Here is a 14,156-nt window from a genome sequence, read left to right as displayed (position 1 = left end):
AATTTTACCCCGAGGATAATCCGAGGCAAGTATATATTATGTAATCAGAGTCGAACTTCCGCTTTCCTGTCATCAATCGTCACTGGTGCATTTCGATGATGATTCCCTGAAACCCTCCTCCAGTTAGGCTAATAAAGTTGTCTCATTGTCGGTCTCTGTTGTACTTTCGTCTCCGCGGGCCTTCCATGGACTCGATCCCGAGAAGCTCCTGATGGCAACGAATAAAAGTACCTGGCCACTAACTCTTAACGTTTGCGCACACCTTTGCCCTTCAACTTCGGAGGACTCATTAGTTCTTCGACATACTTAAGATGTAAGCCTTCCAAATGCCATTCCTCTCGTCCAAGAAAGATGCCATTAAATTCATTGACTGCAATGGCCTGCTTTGTTTGGATGGAGAGCAGAAATCGCTCTGACTTGCTTTGTAACCTGCGCTTCGTAGTGGGTCGAATATTGTTAAGGTACTTCGTAGTTCGTACTCGGAGGTCTGGTGTATGCTTGCGATGAATTTTTGGCCCCAGATATCATGTACCCTTGTTCCTTGACAAATTATCCGCCTGACAGAGCCGGCCGGCGTGATCGGCGTTTCGTGGCCTTATGCACGGATATCTTGCCTTTAAATTTTGTCTGGAGGCGGGAGAGGTCACTGTCACCAGAAGAACCCCTGTCCTGGTCTCTTGGTCTAGAACACAGATGTCAATGTTGGAAGCTGTCTGCTCTGCCTGAGATCTTCGTTCTTCGGACTGTTCCGCCTGAAGAGTGGCTCTAGTGGAGATGGCCCTTTTCCTTCTGCGATTGTCTTCATTTACTTCTTCTTTCATTTGCTTTATTTGGTTTATATTTTTATAATCAACAGGGAGCGCTTGTTGACGTAAACTCGATGTGTATTTGACGCCCTGAAGTCATCTGTGGGTTCTCTTCTTTGACAGTTTGTTGGGATGAGTCAATTCGGTGCTCTGATATTCTGCAACCCGAACCACAAGCCGACTCGGTGAAGAAATTAAGCTCTTTCCTAATACTGATGGGATCCAATTAATAGTTTGTTTGCCAATGCTGAATCCACCTGAAGGACCCTTTATCCCAATGTTCCGCATCGAGTGGAGACTTCAACGATGGGGGTTTCTTGGCGAACCACAAAACTGTCAGTCGAGACCACCTCGACATCCTAAGATAGATCAATCAATCAACCACTCCTAACCCCATAACAGATAAAATGGGAGACAATCTAGTGACAACCATCAAAGTGCGAATGTGGATCGTGGCGGACGCAATTGTGAAGGAAGAGATATCACTGACTCAACTCTCTGCCTTTCCCTGTTGTTGATACCTCCTGGGCCAGCATCACTCGTAATCCTGGAGCAACCTTGTTTTCCTCCTCCCTTTTCCCCCTCTTTCTTTTTCCTTCTTCTTTTTTATTTCAGTTTATCTTTTTTCCTAATTTCTATTCTTACTCGGGCTTGTGAGTCTAACTCGTCTCTTCCGGATGACGGCGAGCCTACTTACTTGCTCGGATCAACACCTCCGACAACTCCTGTTTCCGAACATCCTCAGCTATAGACAGCAAAGAATGGTTGCAGCAGCTAAAATTTTCCGATCTCCCGCCACGCAGGGCTTTATTTTATCAGACTAAGACCCACGAGGGACAGGCCGCCAGGGCCAGGACGCAGTTATGGTTATTGGGATCGTTCTATCCACCCCCATCCTCCCGGCGCACGAACCACAGAGACGATGGGGTGGAAGGAGGTAATAGGCTTTAGACCCGAGAACAATGCATTTCTGGCAGGCATCTGCCCCATTTCCACCTTTTTGTGTCGATGTGACGAGGCGCTTGTCACATCTAGTTTCAACACCACCATGCGACGGCGGGATCGCCATTTCCTCGCTATGGGAAGATCTCCGTATCCATATTCCTTCTACCTCATTTACAATCATGCCGAGGAGTGTGTGAAGTGCTGGACTCCTCAAATAATCCTCCCGTCCCAAACCCCCCCCATACGACCTCCGTTCTTCTCTTCCCCCCTCACCACATTCTTTTTGTCGTTTTTCCTTTTTGCTGGTCGAAATAAGATCACGTTGACCGTGAGTCTGTTTATATTTGTCTTAATTTTTACACCATAGCGGCCTGTCGTTCTTTACGAGTCTTCTGTTTCCTACGGCTCGGGGAGCTGTATCCTCATCCTCCTTCCCTTTCTATTCGATCGCTTTGAACCTATCCCGCTGACATTATGCTGTCCCGAACCCTTCTCGGCGCCTCTGCGCTTGCTACGGCGGTTTTGGCCCAGAACCTCAACCTCCAGGGCGCTGACTCACTTACATTGCTGGACAACGCCATTCAACTCGGCTCCCAGTTTGATGGAACCGATGCTATTGGCGCCAGCGACGAACAGGTCCCGTCTCTGACATCGGTTAACAACTTCATCAACTTCTGTGCCGGGAAAGAACTTACAAACGGGCTCCAAATCACGACTGGTTCCTGCAATGGCATCCGTAAGTCAACCCAGTAGTTCCGCGCATCCCGTTCTCGGCCCGTGGCACTAAACCTAGCTCTCTAGCCCACGGTGATATCCCTGCGAAGGATAAGATGATTTCCGCCATTATCGTCAACCCTAAGAATGGCGATGTCATTCAATCGGGTCAGACTTTCAACATCCAAGTTCAGATGCTTAACTTTGAGGCGGGCTCGTTCACGAACGCGTTTGCGACCTACTACGCCGTTCCCCAGTTCCTCAACAACCAAGGCGTGATTGTTGGACATACCCACGTCACTGTTCAGGACCTAGGAGCGACTCTGAATCCCACCACCCCGCCAGACCCCACCCAGTTCGCCTTCTTCAAAGGTATTAACGATGCTGGTAATGGACAAGGTCTTCTTGCTGCTACTGTTAACGATGGGCTCCCCCCGGGTAACTACCGGGTTTGCACTCTTGTCTCGGCCTCCAACCATCAACCGGTTCTCATGCCAGTCGCACAGCGCGGGGCTCAGGATGACTGCACCAAGTTCGTCGTTGTTGGCGATGATTTTGACGTCAATGACGCGGCCAACAACGGCGCAGGTGGCATTGACGCCGCCGAGCAGGCACAGCAGGCTGTAGATCTAGGCCCGGGTGCCATTGACCCCAATGCCGATGATGCCGCTCAGGATGATAACCAAGACAACGCTGATGATAACAACAACGACAATAACAATAACAACAATAACAACGACAACAACAACAACAACAACAACAACAACAACCAGCAGCAGCAGCAGCAGCAGGGAAACAACAACAACAACAACCAGGGACAGCAGGGAAACAACAACAACAACCAGGGACAGCAGGGAAACAACAACCAGCAACAGCAGCAGCAGCAGGGAAATAACAACCAGCAGCAGCAGCAGGGAAACAACAACAATAACCAGCAGCAGCAGGGACAGGGGGACAACCAGCAGCAGCAGGGGAACAATAACAGCCAGCAGCAGCAGCAGCAGGGACAGGGGAATAACCAGCAACAGGGCCAAGGAGTGACTGCTGAAGCTTTGAGGGAGCAAGCTGAGCGCTTTGCCCAACAATCACAAGGAGTAAGTCTGCCACTAAGCTCAAAAAGATCTCCTTTTTTCCTCCAGTGACTAACAACCGAGTAGAACAATCGGCTGGCCCGTTTTGCGAAGAGGTCGTTTGTTGCTTGAAATGAATTCGAAACAAGCAGGTGCTAGACTTCGGCGGGCGTATGTTGTTGAAGAGTTCCATGGCCCAAGTGATAAGACGTAGTTGGGAGCATCGTCGGCAGAGGTGGCTATAATTTGTATATAGATTGGACGGGAATATCACAGCAGTGATAGCTTCAGGTTCTGGGCGTCATCTTTGCTCACGAGAATTTAAATATTTTGTTTTCTGTTAAGTGTTGACTCAGGGATGCAGTGAAGGGCACTTCTTCCGGCCGATAATAATGGCAAGACGGAAGAAGAAGTTTATTTCATCAGAGTCTGAAGAAGTGAGCTTAGATGAAACGCGGGCTCTCGGACCTGGCAGTTCATAATCTCGGTCTTCTTGACGGAGCACTTTGTAGTTTAGGCACGTGATGAGATCGTTGACATGCCAACTCCTCACCTGGCCCTTCCTACGCCATCGAGTACGTCGCTCGTTAAAGCTTCGGCTAAAATCCATCATGTCAGTTTTTGACCTTTCGAGGCTACATTGAATTGTCAACGATCTTAGGTGCTACTCACAAAGAAAACGTCAAGTCAATCAGAGCCAACAATGCTTAGCCCATTTACTCGAGCGGCCCAACGGGTTACCCGCGAACTACATGGAGTTGTAGTCTCCGCCGGTGTTATGCAGAAGACTGTCAAGGTACGGGTCGGAGGAAGGAAGTGGAATTCACAAGTTCAGAAGGTTCGTCTATAGACATTTTGACGATAGTTGTAGAAGAATGGGCTGACTCTGATGCTTTAAAACGTAGTGGTTTTCCAATCCTCAACAGTATTTGGTTCACGATCCGAACTCCTCCCTCAGAATGGGCGATGTCGTTGCTATCACACCCGGTTGGAGATCCTCGCGTCAGAAAAGACACGTTGTGAAGCATATCATCGCTCCCGCCGGGTGCCCGATCGAAGAACGACCCCCGGTTCCTTCTTTAGAGGATAGAATCACTGCCTACGAAGAGAAAAGGGCGGCTAAAGCTGAGAGGAGAGCAACGAGGAAATCTAATGAGCAGAGCTGAGATGGTTCGAGAAAGAATATTGATGACTCCACCAGTTAAAGAGAGCCAAACGATGTCCAGGAAGGGAGGATTGCTAGGATAAAGAGCCGGCTGCACTACTGTACGATTGTCGAGTCTGGGATTCCTCGAGTGTATATTATATCTGCCCTGTCTACAAACCTACCCCTGCACACCTGTCCTTCGGGTGCGCAGAATTTGCTTCGTGTCTTCGACGGAATAGAGCCATTAGAGAAGGTAACACGGAGGATAATTTACAACCTTGCAACTTAGGGCGCTACATGTGGCGTTGCACCATATATTTTCTGGGGCGCAAAGAACTGCCGGTTCGGTTTCGAACATCGAACACACACGCACATTGACCCCGAAATGAAAGACTCGGTTGAAACCCCTTCCCCCTCTCGCCAGTAAGTAGACAACTTTTCCTTTGCCCGTTGCATTGTGTGTGGCTTCAATACAAGCCATACATGGTGATGCTGGTGATAGGGAGCATCGCTACAGAATCAAGGGTTGAGTCGAAAGTGTTTGCCTTATGGTTCAAGAGGCCAATCTTATGGTAACACATCCCTAGATAGTGCGGGTATATTGAACCATATTGTAGAATAGTGTAACAAGACTGACGGTTGTGTGTATGTATTCTGGAGAGCTTTTGGGGATTAAGACAGAAGAACGCGGACCTCGGCGGCAGTCCGTGAGAATATATCTCTAAGCTTAACATCCCGAGGCTTGTCATTCTCGTCGTAGGTATCTGCCATGATAATCAATTCCTCAACTTGCTCATACCTCTCGCAAAATCTCTTTATAGCCGTTTCTGTTAAGCGACTCGCGAGAGACGAGTCTTGCAGTTTGTTCAGATTATGGATGGCATCGATGTGGGCGGAGGGTAGGAAATCATCCAAGGTTCTGCTAGCTTGGCTTAATGCGTCGGGTTGAAAGGCGGGGAGAGAGGACAGTACTCGCCCGTCCCCCGGTGCGGTATGTAGGGTTCCCACTGCTTGAAAGATATCTTCTACGCCGGAGCCCTTGCAAAGAAAGGAGAACTGGCTTTCTTCAAGGACAGTCATGTCCTTTGCGACGCTATTTTGAAGCCGGTTGACTTTATCCCTCGTAAAGTCAAATGGCCGCAGTACTTCGACGGCTGCGAGCTTGCAGTTGATTAGAAATATGGCCTGGGACAAAGGCGTCATTCTGTTTGCAAGTGTTTCGCAACCGGTAATGAAGGGGTCCAGGGCCTCAACAAGAACAGGATCAAAGTTAGATTCCCGATCCAAGGATTCATCCAACGAGGTATCATATGTCTTCATGATGGCGGTAAGTTGGGCGAGGGCATCTTGAAAAAAGATGGGCAACTCCAAGTCTTGGGGTAGTCGTTGAAGGTCCCCCTGCAGAGTCCCAATATGATCTCGAATCAATGAGCGGAACTGCCGGGTGGCGGCAGACTCCAGGCCCTTAAGACAATCGAGAAGGTGAGACTGCATCCCGAGTAATTTGGAAAATAAGACGCGGTAAAAGTCTATCAGATTGGCTAGCTTATAGGCGCATATGATATCTTCGTTTGCCTGAATCGCTTGCTCTATTCGTTGACGTAACATTCGTGATACACCGGTCAGATTCCGGTCTACCAATTCCTTCAATATCTCAGTAGCATTGAATGCAGCTGACGCGTCATGGGTCGTTGGTAGAACTGCCCAGGGCTCACGGTCTCTGCCCGATTTAAGACCTTTTGCAATCTCATCACCCTCGGAAATGAACAATGCCTCGAGGGATTCCTTTTCACCAACGGTAGCCGAATGCGTCCAGGCCAACATGTCACCTACGTATCGAAGCGGGTCATGGGCTACCATTTCGATGGGTTTCACCGAGTCTCGAGCCCCCTTCACCGAAGAGTCTCCGGTAAGAGCAGAGTGAAATGCATCCGAAAGGGTTCTCTCACGGGCCTCTGAGAAAAACCCAAGGCAGTTCTGAAATAGGGACGGTCGTTCGGAAAGAAGGCGAAGAGCGCGCCTAATCGACGGGTTCATCTGAGGCGTCTCTGAGCCGGCGTCCTTGAATTCTCGCTGGATCCATTTGTAAAGCTTCTGGAATGCCTGATTCAGATATTTTGAAGATTGCTCCATTAACTCTAGACCTAGGGTCTGGTCTTCAAACCCCAGGAGAAGCTCGCAGTCCCGCTGGATAGCTTTTGATTTGGAAAGAGCCGAGAAGAACTCCTCGTCAATCGGTTCGGAGGAAAGAGTCAAAGCATTTATCTCCTCCTTGGATAGCACAAAATGGGCCCGGAAACGGTTGAGGACGTCGGCCTTAGCCTCTACGTCTTGCCTCTCGGTGATAAGTGCCGATGACTCCTGCAAGACTGGGGAAATTTGCTGGTGAGTCGCGACAATTTCAACCTTCATCTCGCGGTACACGTGGCTGAGTTGCTCCAGAGTGGATCCAAATTGGCGGAGTTGCTGTTGGGAATAGTTACATACCGGTCCAACGCGGGATGATGAGGAAATCGGGGCAAAGGTTCTATAAATCGGATCCTCGTTTAGACGCTTACCTCGGCCACTCGCCCGAATTCTCGGATAATCTCCCCATTGCTCTCTATGACTTCCCGTTGGAGCTGGAGTCGCAGTTGACGACGTGTGACTGGAGTATTTACCAAATCACATCGATCGACTGTAGACAGGACATCCCGAAACTCGGCATCGGTGAAAGACGTCGCGAGGACAGCGTTAATCTTGGATGAGAGAGGATTCCCGATGCTTCTAGGTGAAGGTCCGACTGGTGAATCAACAGGCGGATTCAAGTCATGGGCGGCAGAAGAGTCCCTGACAAGGAGAGGAAGTGGGCGCTGGTGTTGAGAAGGCATGGCGGTCTTCCATAACGTATGGGTATGGGCGACTTGATTCCCTTTCATGAAATCGGCAAACAACTTTGGTTTCTTCGGACTTCAATGTTATGAAGTTAAATGCAGGGTGTTGGATATGCACCTAAACGAATGATCGCTTTAGAGTTCATCTGCTTCCCCCATGTTATTGAAGGTGGGCCAACACGATGGAATTTGTACACAGTATGTATGTATGTACACACTAGAGTATCCCGTCACCAGACTCGATGGAGTACAAAGCCAGGTAGCTAGGCGTCAGTGACTCTTTCATACCCTGGTAAACCACAAGGCTTTTGACCGAGTATTGCACCTAAACTAAACTAGCAGCCGGACTTGCCTCCCTCCTGATCCATCATGTTTCTAACTGTGTCGATCACATGGGCTCCCTTCTAAACCGAACGTAAGACCTGTGCTACCGTACCTGCTAGAACGGAAACGCAGGTTCATGGTCTTTCAGATGTCATTATGCCTGGCAGCCTGCATCTGACCCCCAAGGGTGTTAAGTGAAGACCTCCCCTCGACTAATACTTATGTGAGCCGGCCAAGATAGGAGACCTCTCGACTTATTTTCCCACCACTAATCTCATGGTGTCTAGGTTCAAAGAATGAACTTCAATCACCCGTCTTCACATTCCACCAAGCCGTCGAGATACTCCCGCATTTCCTGAGCTGTCGACAACCCATGGATTCCGAGAGCCTTCCTCGCGTGGACCAACGGCAGCCTATAATGTCACCATTCCGTAACGGCCTTGGACCTCGAGGGGAGCAGGGTGACAATATGCAGGGTTTAGGAGACAGCGCTCCTTTCGATTTGGAGGGTATAGCTGTTAGAGACCTCGCTGACAATCGCCCCGAGCTAGATAGAGAGCTCCTTGCGGCATCACGGGCCCGCCGAAGCGGTACTCATCACCCTGGCTTCCGGGACCAAAGTCACGGCCGCTGGCAACCGCAAGACGATGACGAAGAAAATGAAGTACCGCAGTCTCTTCTTTTGGAACCGAATGATTCCCATGGAATCCACAGCCCAGGTACCACTCAGGGGGACTCTGGGGAACATGGGGTACAGGCAAGAGCTACAACCGAGTCTCGTTTCGGGCCTGCACCACCGCTTGAGGCAGCACGGGTCTACGAGGCAAATAACCCAGCGGAACATCTGCTTCCAACATCAACGACATACCGGCCTCCCCGTGTCACTTTGGGGACGAAAATCAGTTCAACCCGTGACAAGGCTGCCTGGAGATGGGTGAACGTATCCAATCTAGACCACTTTATGTTGGACGTCTATAACTACTACGAAGGAAGCGGATACTGGTGCATCCTGACCGACCGAGCCTTGCATCTTCTGTGAGTAACCCAACCTACTTCGGGTAAACGTAGCTAACCGGATGCAGGGAGACTACATTTGTTGCGGTTTTTTTGACGTTCTTAACTCAATGCATCGATCATTCGAAGATCTCTGGAGGGACCACCCTCCAACATATCGTTATTCCCCACTGCACTGAAAAGATGTCCGTTTCATGGAGCCTCGGACTCTGGGTGTTTGTTTTCTACTTCATCTGGAAGGTGGTGCAGTTTGTGATCGATCTTCGCCGCCTCACACATCTTCGAGATTTTTATGTGTATCTCCTTGGTATCCCCGAACAGGATATGCAAACCGTATCCTGGCAGGATATTGTAGCACGTATCATGGCCCTTCGGGATGCCCATGCAGAGACGGCCCGAAACTTGGCTCCTGACACCCGCCGATACCTCGGGAGCCAGTCGAAAAAGCGTCTTGATGCTCACGACATTGCCAATCGTTTAATGCGCAGGGAGAATTATTTCATTGCCCTTATCAACAAGGATGTGCTGAATTTCTCGTTACCAGTTCCCTTTGCTGGACGACGCGCGTTTTACTCGCGCACTTTGGAGTGGTATTTAAATTTCGTGATCATAGACCTTGTCTTTGATCATGGAACTCAAGTCAACCAGGAGTTTCTCAAAGCTCAACGGAGGGGGATCTTAAGCACCAAACTGCGCCAGCGGTTTGTCTTCGCCGGTGTCATCAACCTGATATTCGCTCCGTTCGTACTAGCCTACATACTAGTCCTCTACTTCTTTAACTCCTTCCTCGTGAGTCCAGATGCCCATTCTCTCGCAGCTTTCCTGGGGTTGGGTTTTAACTGAAATTCCGCAGGAGTTCAAAAGCGATCCATCCAAAATTGGCGCTCGTCGGTACACCCCATTGGCTGAATGGAAGTTCCGCGAATTTAACGAGCTTCCTCACCTCTTCAATGAGCGTGTCAATATGTCGTATCCCTTTGCCACCCGATATCTGGATCAGTTTCCTAAGCAGATCACGGAACGTCTTGCAAGAACCGTGGCCTTCATATCCGGCGCGCTCGCTGCTGTGCTTACGCTAGCGTCGCTAATCGACCCCGAAATATTTCGAGTAGAACTAACCCCAGATAGGACTGGTTTGTTCTATATCGGCGTGTTGGGTGCAGTCTGGGCATTCGCGAGAGGGCGGGTCTCGGAGGATGAATTAGTCTTCGACCCGGAATACGGCATGAGGAACGTCATCGAATACACGCATTATATGCCCGACCATTGGCGCGGTCGGCTTCACAGTTCAGATGTAATGCAGGAGTTTTCGGAGCTTTACAAGCTCAAGTGGGTGATATTTCTTGAAGAGGTTCTCGGGATTATTACGACGCCTTTCATACTACTCTTCACCCTCCCAAGTTGCAGTGACCAAGTCATTGACTTCTTCCGCGAGTTTACGATCCACGTTGACGGTCTTGGATATGTTTGCTCCTTTGCGGTCTTTGATTTCAAGCGCACCGCCGACCAACTCGGAACGGCCGCCGACAAAGACGCCCGCGAAGACTATTATTCTACTAAGCATGGGAAGATGGCCGCATCCTACTACGGGTTCCTTGATAACTACGTGATAAACCCAAAGACAGGAATTCCCGGTCATACACCCCCAGGAATTCGAGCCACGTTCCACCCACCCCCAGCATTTCCGCCCCTGAGTTCTCCTCCTTTCAATACAGATGCTCACGCCACTCGCCCAGGCCGCGAACGAGATAAGCCGAGGAGTCGTATGCCTGGCACACAACCGCCGGGGGGTTGGGCGTCACGTCATGGGGCTTCTATACCCGCACCATCACCGATGGCTTCCGCACTCCTTGATCCCCACCATCAGCCGCTGATCGGTGCGCCAGGGGGTCGCAGCGTCTATCGCACGCGCCAATCCCGAACTGCCCATGGAGGGTTCTACCCCGGAATTACGGAAGGGTCTTTTGAAGACGGGACAGATCAAACAGCTTCTCGGAAAGAAGGGACAGAGGACGAGAGTGGCGGTGACCTGGGCGAGTCTATGTGGGAGACTTCACCCACCAAAGCACTTAGCCGCGAAAGTAGTACAGCGGTTGATAGAGAGCCGGATGTAGGGGTGTTGGATCTCATCTATCAGTTCCAGCAGGCCCATCAGTATCAGAGAGCTCGAGGACCACTTTAGTCCTAAGCTGAAGGATACTTGAGTTGCCCTCGGATCGTAATATAATGACTGCCTGTCTCGTACGCGACATATAGGCGGATTCATGGCCCTTCACGTCTTCAATTCTAATTTGGCGTTGGCGTGATAAAGTACTGAATGCCAAAAGACGGTACCACTCAGCAGTTGCTGCGCTCGTTGAGATTATGGTACCGTACCTCATGCTCCGCTAGTGACCCCAGGCTTGGTAGATTGATAATCTTCAAATGTACCTGTAAATCTCAGATAACTTTATCCAATCTACAAAGGTACATTGATGCGATTGGTCGCCATTAATGCCATGCATTTTGAGGAGTAATAAGAGTAATAGATCCGCTTCCACAACAGCACACTTACGAAGTACATGGACTCTCGTCTTAGCGTTCTATCACTTTGGGGAGGAAAGCCCAAACGCTCAGGAGCGAAGACGGCACACATTAATGTAACGCCAAGCATCCAGAAATAAGGGTGAGAAAGTAAATAATTTCTCGGAGAAAAAAAAATAGAATAAAATGAAATAAAATAAAATAATAATAAAAAAATTAAAAATAAAACAGAGGGAGGGGAGAAAAGCACAATACGAAAATAGAAGTCTTAAAGCCGAGCGGCCTCGGTGCGGAGCTCTTGTTCCCCCCCAAGCCCCCGGTCGGGTCAAGAAAAGTATTTGTCACATAAAATTTGGCCAAGAGGTACAAGCCGACATTGCCCACGTACTCTAATTTCTTTGTTTCTCCAATTCACCGAAGCTGGCCTTGAACTTCTCAGGCCTACATTACCTCCGAGTCCGCAACGGCAGAATTTTTTCCTTGACTGATCCATCACGCAGCAGAAGAACAACATCTCTCTGGGAGCAGCCTCATCCTGTCGTTATGAACTGTTTGGCACCCTTCCATTGACTTTATCCGTTCTTCCCAAATGAAGAAGGAGTTTAACTAGTCCGTCTTCCGAATGTAGCGTTCCCGAGCTCCCTGCAAGAAGAGTAGCTCGAACGTCATCGAAGCGCATCACCGAACATCGCCCCCGTCGTCCGTCATTGTCCCCCGCAGCCCGGCCACGCCAGATACATATTCTCGAGTTCCCTAATTGAATCGCAAATCTCTGCATCCTCAAACACCCCCCGCAGAAGAACCCCTCGGCGACCTTCGCCTCGCGATTATTTCGCGGCTGTCACCCTGGCGGCCCTCGGTCCTAAGCCTTTCGGCAAAGCATCTGAAGCTGCGGCCGACATGGCCCAGCCAAATGCCGAGCCCGCAGAGGAATACGAGTGCGTTTTTTCCTTTGACCTTTCGCGCAGGATCATCTTTCCTAGATACCACCCTGCGATCCTAGCTATGCTGTTCGACAAGCTGACACGAGTGGCGTTTTCCACGAGTCTCTAGTTATGAGTCCCTGCCCCCCAATTTCTCGCTCCTCCAGAACATGGTAGCCGGGGCTTTTGCTGGCATAGCAGTAGGTTTCCCTATCTTGCCGTGTTTAAAGCTCCATCACTAACAACTATTATTCAAGGAGCATACTGTTATGTACCCAATCGACGCTATCAAGGTAGGACCAAGGAGCTAATCCCCCCCATCCGAATGCAGTCTATCCGCAGATTATATCTGAGCTCTATAATAGCATTGAATCGTTGTCCTGTGTTCCACTGACGTCATACTTTCAGACCCGCATGCAAATCCTTAACCCTACACCTTCAGCCGTCTACAATGGAGTCATCCAAGGAACATACAGGATAGCGTCAGGGGAGGGTATCTTGAGCTTATGGAGGGGCATGTCCAGTGTGGTTGTCGGTGCCGGTATGAAGAACCCATGTTCCTATGGGTATTGTCCAGCGAGCTAACTCTGTTGACCTAGGACCCGCTCATGCCGTCTACTTCGCAACCTACGAAGCAGTAAAACATCTTATGGGCGGCATTCAGGCGGGCGTTCACCATCCCTTAGCAGCTGGTGAGTTCGCGCGCTTCATCTATCCCAATGGAACTTTACACGGCAGATGCTGACTTCTCTTGTAAGCAACGAGCGGAGCATGCGCGACGATTGCGAGCGATGCGCTCATGAATCCATTTGATGGTTCGTCCTCTCGTATACCAAGCGCATTCCATCTTCCCGGCTAACCCGCCGCTTTTTAGTGATTAAGCAACGTATGCAGATACATAACTCGAGCAGGATGTACCGATCTATGCTTGACTGTGCCAAGTATGTTTATCGGCAGGAAGGGCTGGCGGCCTTCTATGTTTCATACCCAACAACCTTGTCCATGACAGTGCCGTTCACTGCCCTCCAATTCCTTGCATACGAGTCCATATCCACGACGATGAATCCCCGGAAGATATATGATCCCTTCACACACTGCGTTGCGGGTGCAGTTGCTGGGGGATTTGCCGCTGCTCTCACAACGCCGATGGATGTCATCAAGACCATGTTGCAGACTCGGGGAACCGCAAAGGATGTTGAGTTGCGGACAGTAAACGGCTTCGCGGCTGGTTGCCGTCTTCTCTACCGACGAGCGGGCTTGCGTGGCTTCTTCAAAGGAGTACGACCTCGAGTTCTAACCACAATGCCGAGCACCGCCATCTGTTGGTCGGCATATGAAGCATCCAAGTATGCACATTGAATATTGACCATGTCAACGAAATGCTAACGAGTGAATACAGGGCTTATTTCATCCGGCAAAATGACCTAGACGCAGGGGCAGCGTAGTAAGTCCATCCCACCCGCCTTTCAATACACTTGCCTTGCATGCTTCCAAAAATATCGACCAAGCTGGAAATATCACGGATCATTCAATCATGTTTAGTGACACCCTCTGATCCTTGGGCCCAATGCCTTATTATTTGCACCCCCGGCCGCATCTTCCTCTTCCACGGCAGATTGCGTTGAAATGCATTTGAAGAGGACGAATGAAACAACTAAACGGAACTAACGAGGCTTCGGGGATGTTTAGGTTGCCCCCACTCCCACATCGCGAGGAATCCTGGGGCCAGTCCAAGCATAGCCTGATGGTCTCCTTAGTCGAGGCGGCTTCGTCACGGCCCAGCAGAAGAATGTGCACAGCCACTGGTAAACCCTCGA

The 14,156-nt window shown here is 50.0% G+C and overlaps 3 protein-coding genes across 3 annotated transcripts; 2 read left to right on the top strand and 1 right to left on the bottom strand.

Annotated features, from left to right (window-relative positions):
* Positions 1-2,225: 2,225 nt before the first annotated feature.
* SAPIO_CDS4542 ([Skp1-protein]-hydroxyproline N-acetylglucosaminyltransferase) lies at positions 2,226-4,701 on the top strand (the record flags this gene model as incomplete). Its single annotated transcript, XM_016787066.1, has 5 exons — positions 2,226-2,487; positions 2,553-3,559; positions 4,053-4,110; positions 4,231-4,331; positions 4,441-4,701. The coding sequence occupies 5 exons, from the start codon at positions 2,226-2,228 to the stop codon at positions 4,699-4,701; spliced, it is 1,689 nt and encodes a 562-aa protein (XP_016643411.1).
* Positions 4,702-5,354: 653 nt separating this feature from the next.
* SAPIO_CDS4541 (Conserved oligomeric Golgi complex subunit 6) lies at positions 5,355-7,552 on the bottom strand (the record flags this gene model as incomplete). Its single annotated transcript, XM_016787065.1, has 2 exons — positions 5,355-7,148; positions 7,241-7,552. The coding sequence occupies 2 exons, from the start codon at positions 7,550-7,552 to the stop codon at positions 5,355-5,357; spliced, it is 2,106 nt and encodes a 701-aa protein (XP_016643410.1).
* Positions 7,553-8,252: 700 nt separating this feature from the next.
* Positions 8,253-14,148, top strand: SAPIO_CDS4540 (uncharacterized protein; the record flags this gene model as incomplete). The annotated part of the gene is made up of 11 exons (XM_016787064.1): positions 8,253-8,914; positions 9,094-9,682; positions 9,747-11,047; positions 12,214-12,354; positions 12,470-12,539; positions 12,748-12,880; positions 12,939-13,031; positions 13,098-13,154; positions 13,349-13,685; positions 13,739-13,783; positions 14,097-14,148. 11 exons carry the CDS (start codon positions 8,253-8,255, stop codon positions 14,146-14,148), a joined length of 3,480 nt encoding a protein of 1,159 aa, XP_016643409.1.
* Between the last annotated feature and the right edge of the window lie 8 nt (positions 14,149-14,156).

Source organism: Scedosporium apiospermum, assembly GCF_000732125.1.
Source record: "Scedosporium apiospermum strain IHEM 14462 chromosome Unknown SEQ_SAPIO_0092, whole genome shotgun sequence".
Lineage (NCBI taxonomy): Eukaryota > Fungi > Ascomycota > Sordariomycetes > Microascales > Microascaceae > Scedosporium > Scedosporium apiospermum.
Note: the sequence above shows the minus strand (reverse complement) of the source record. Positions and strands in the feature narration are given on the sequence as shown.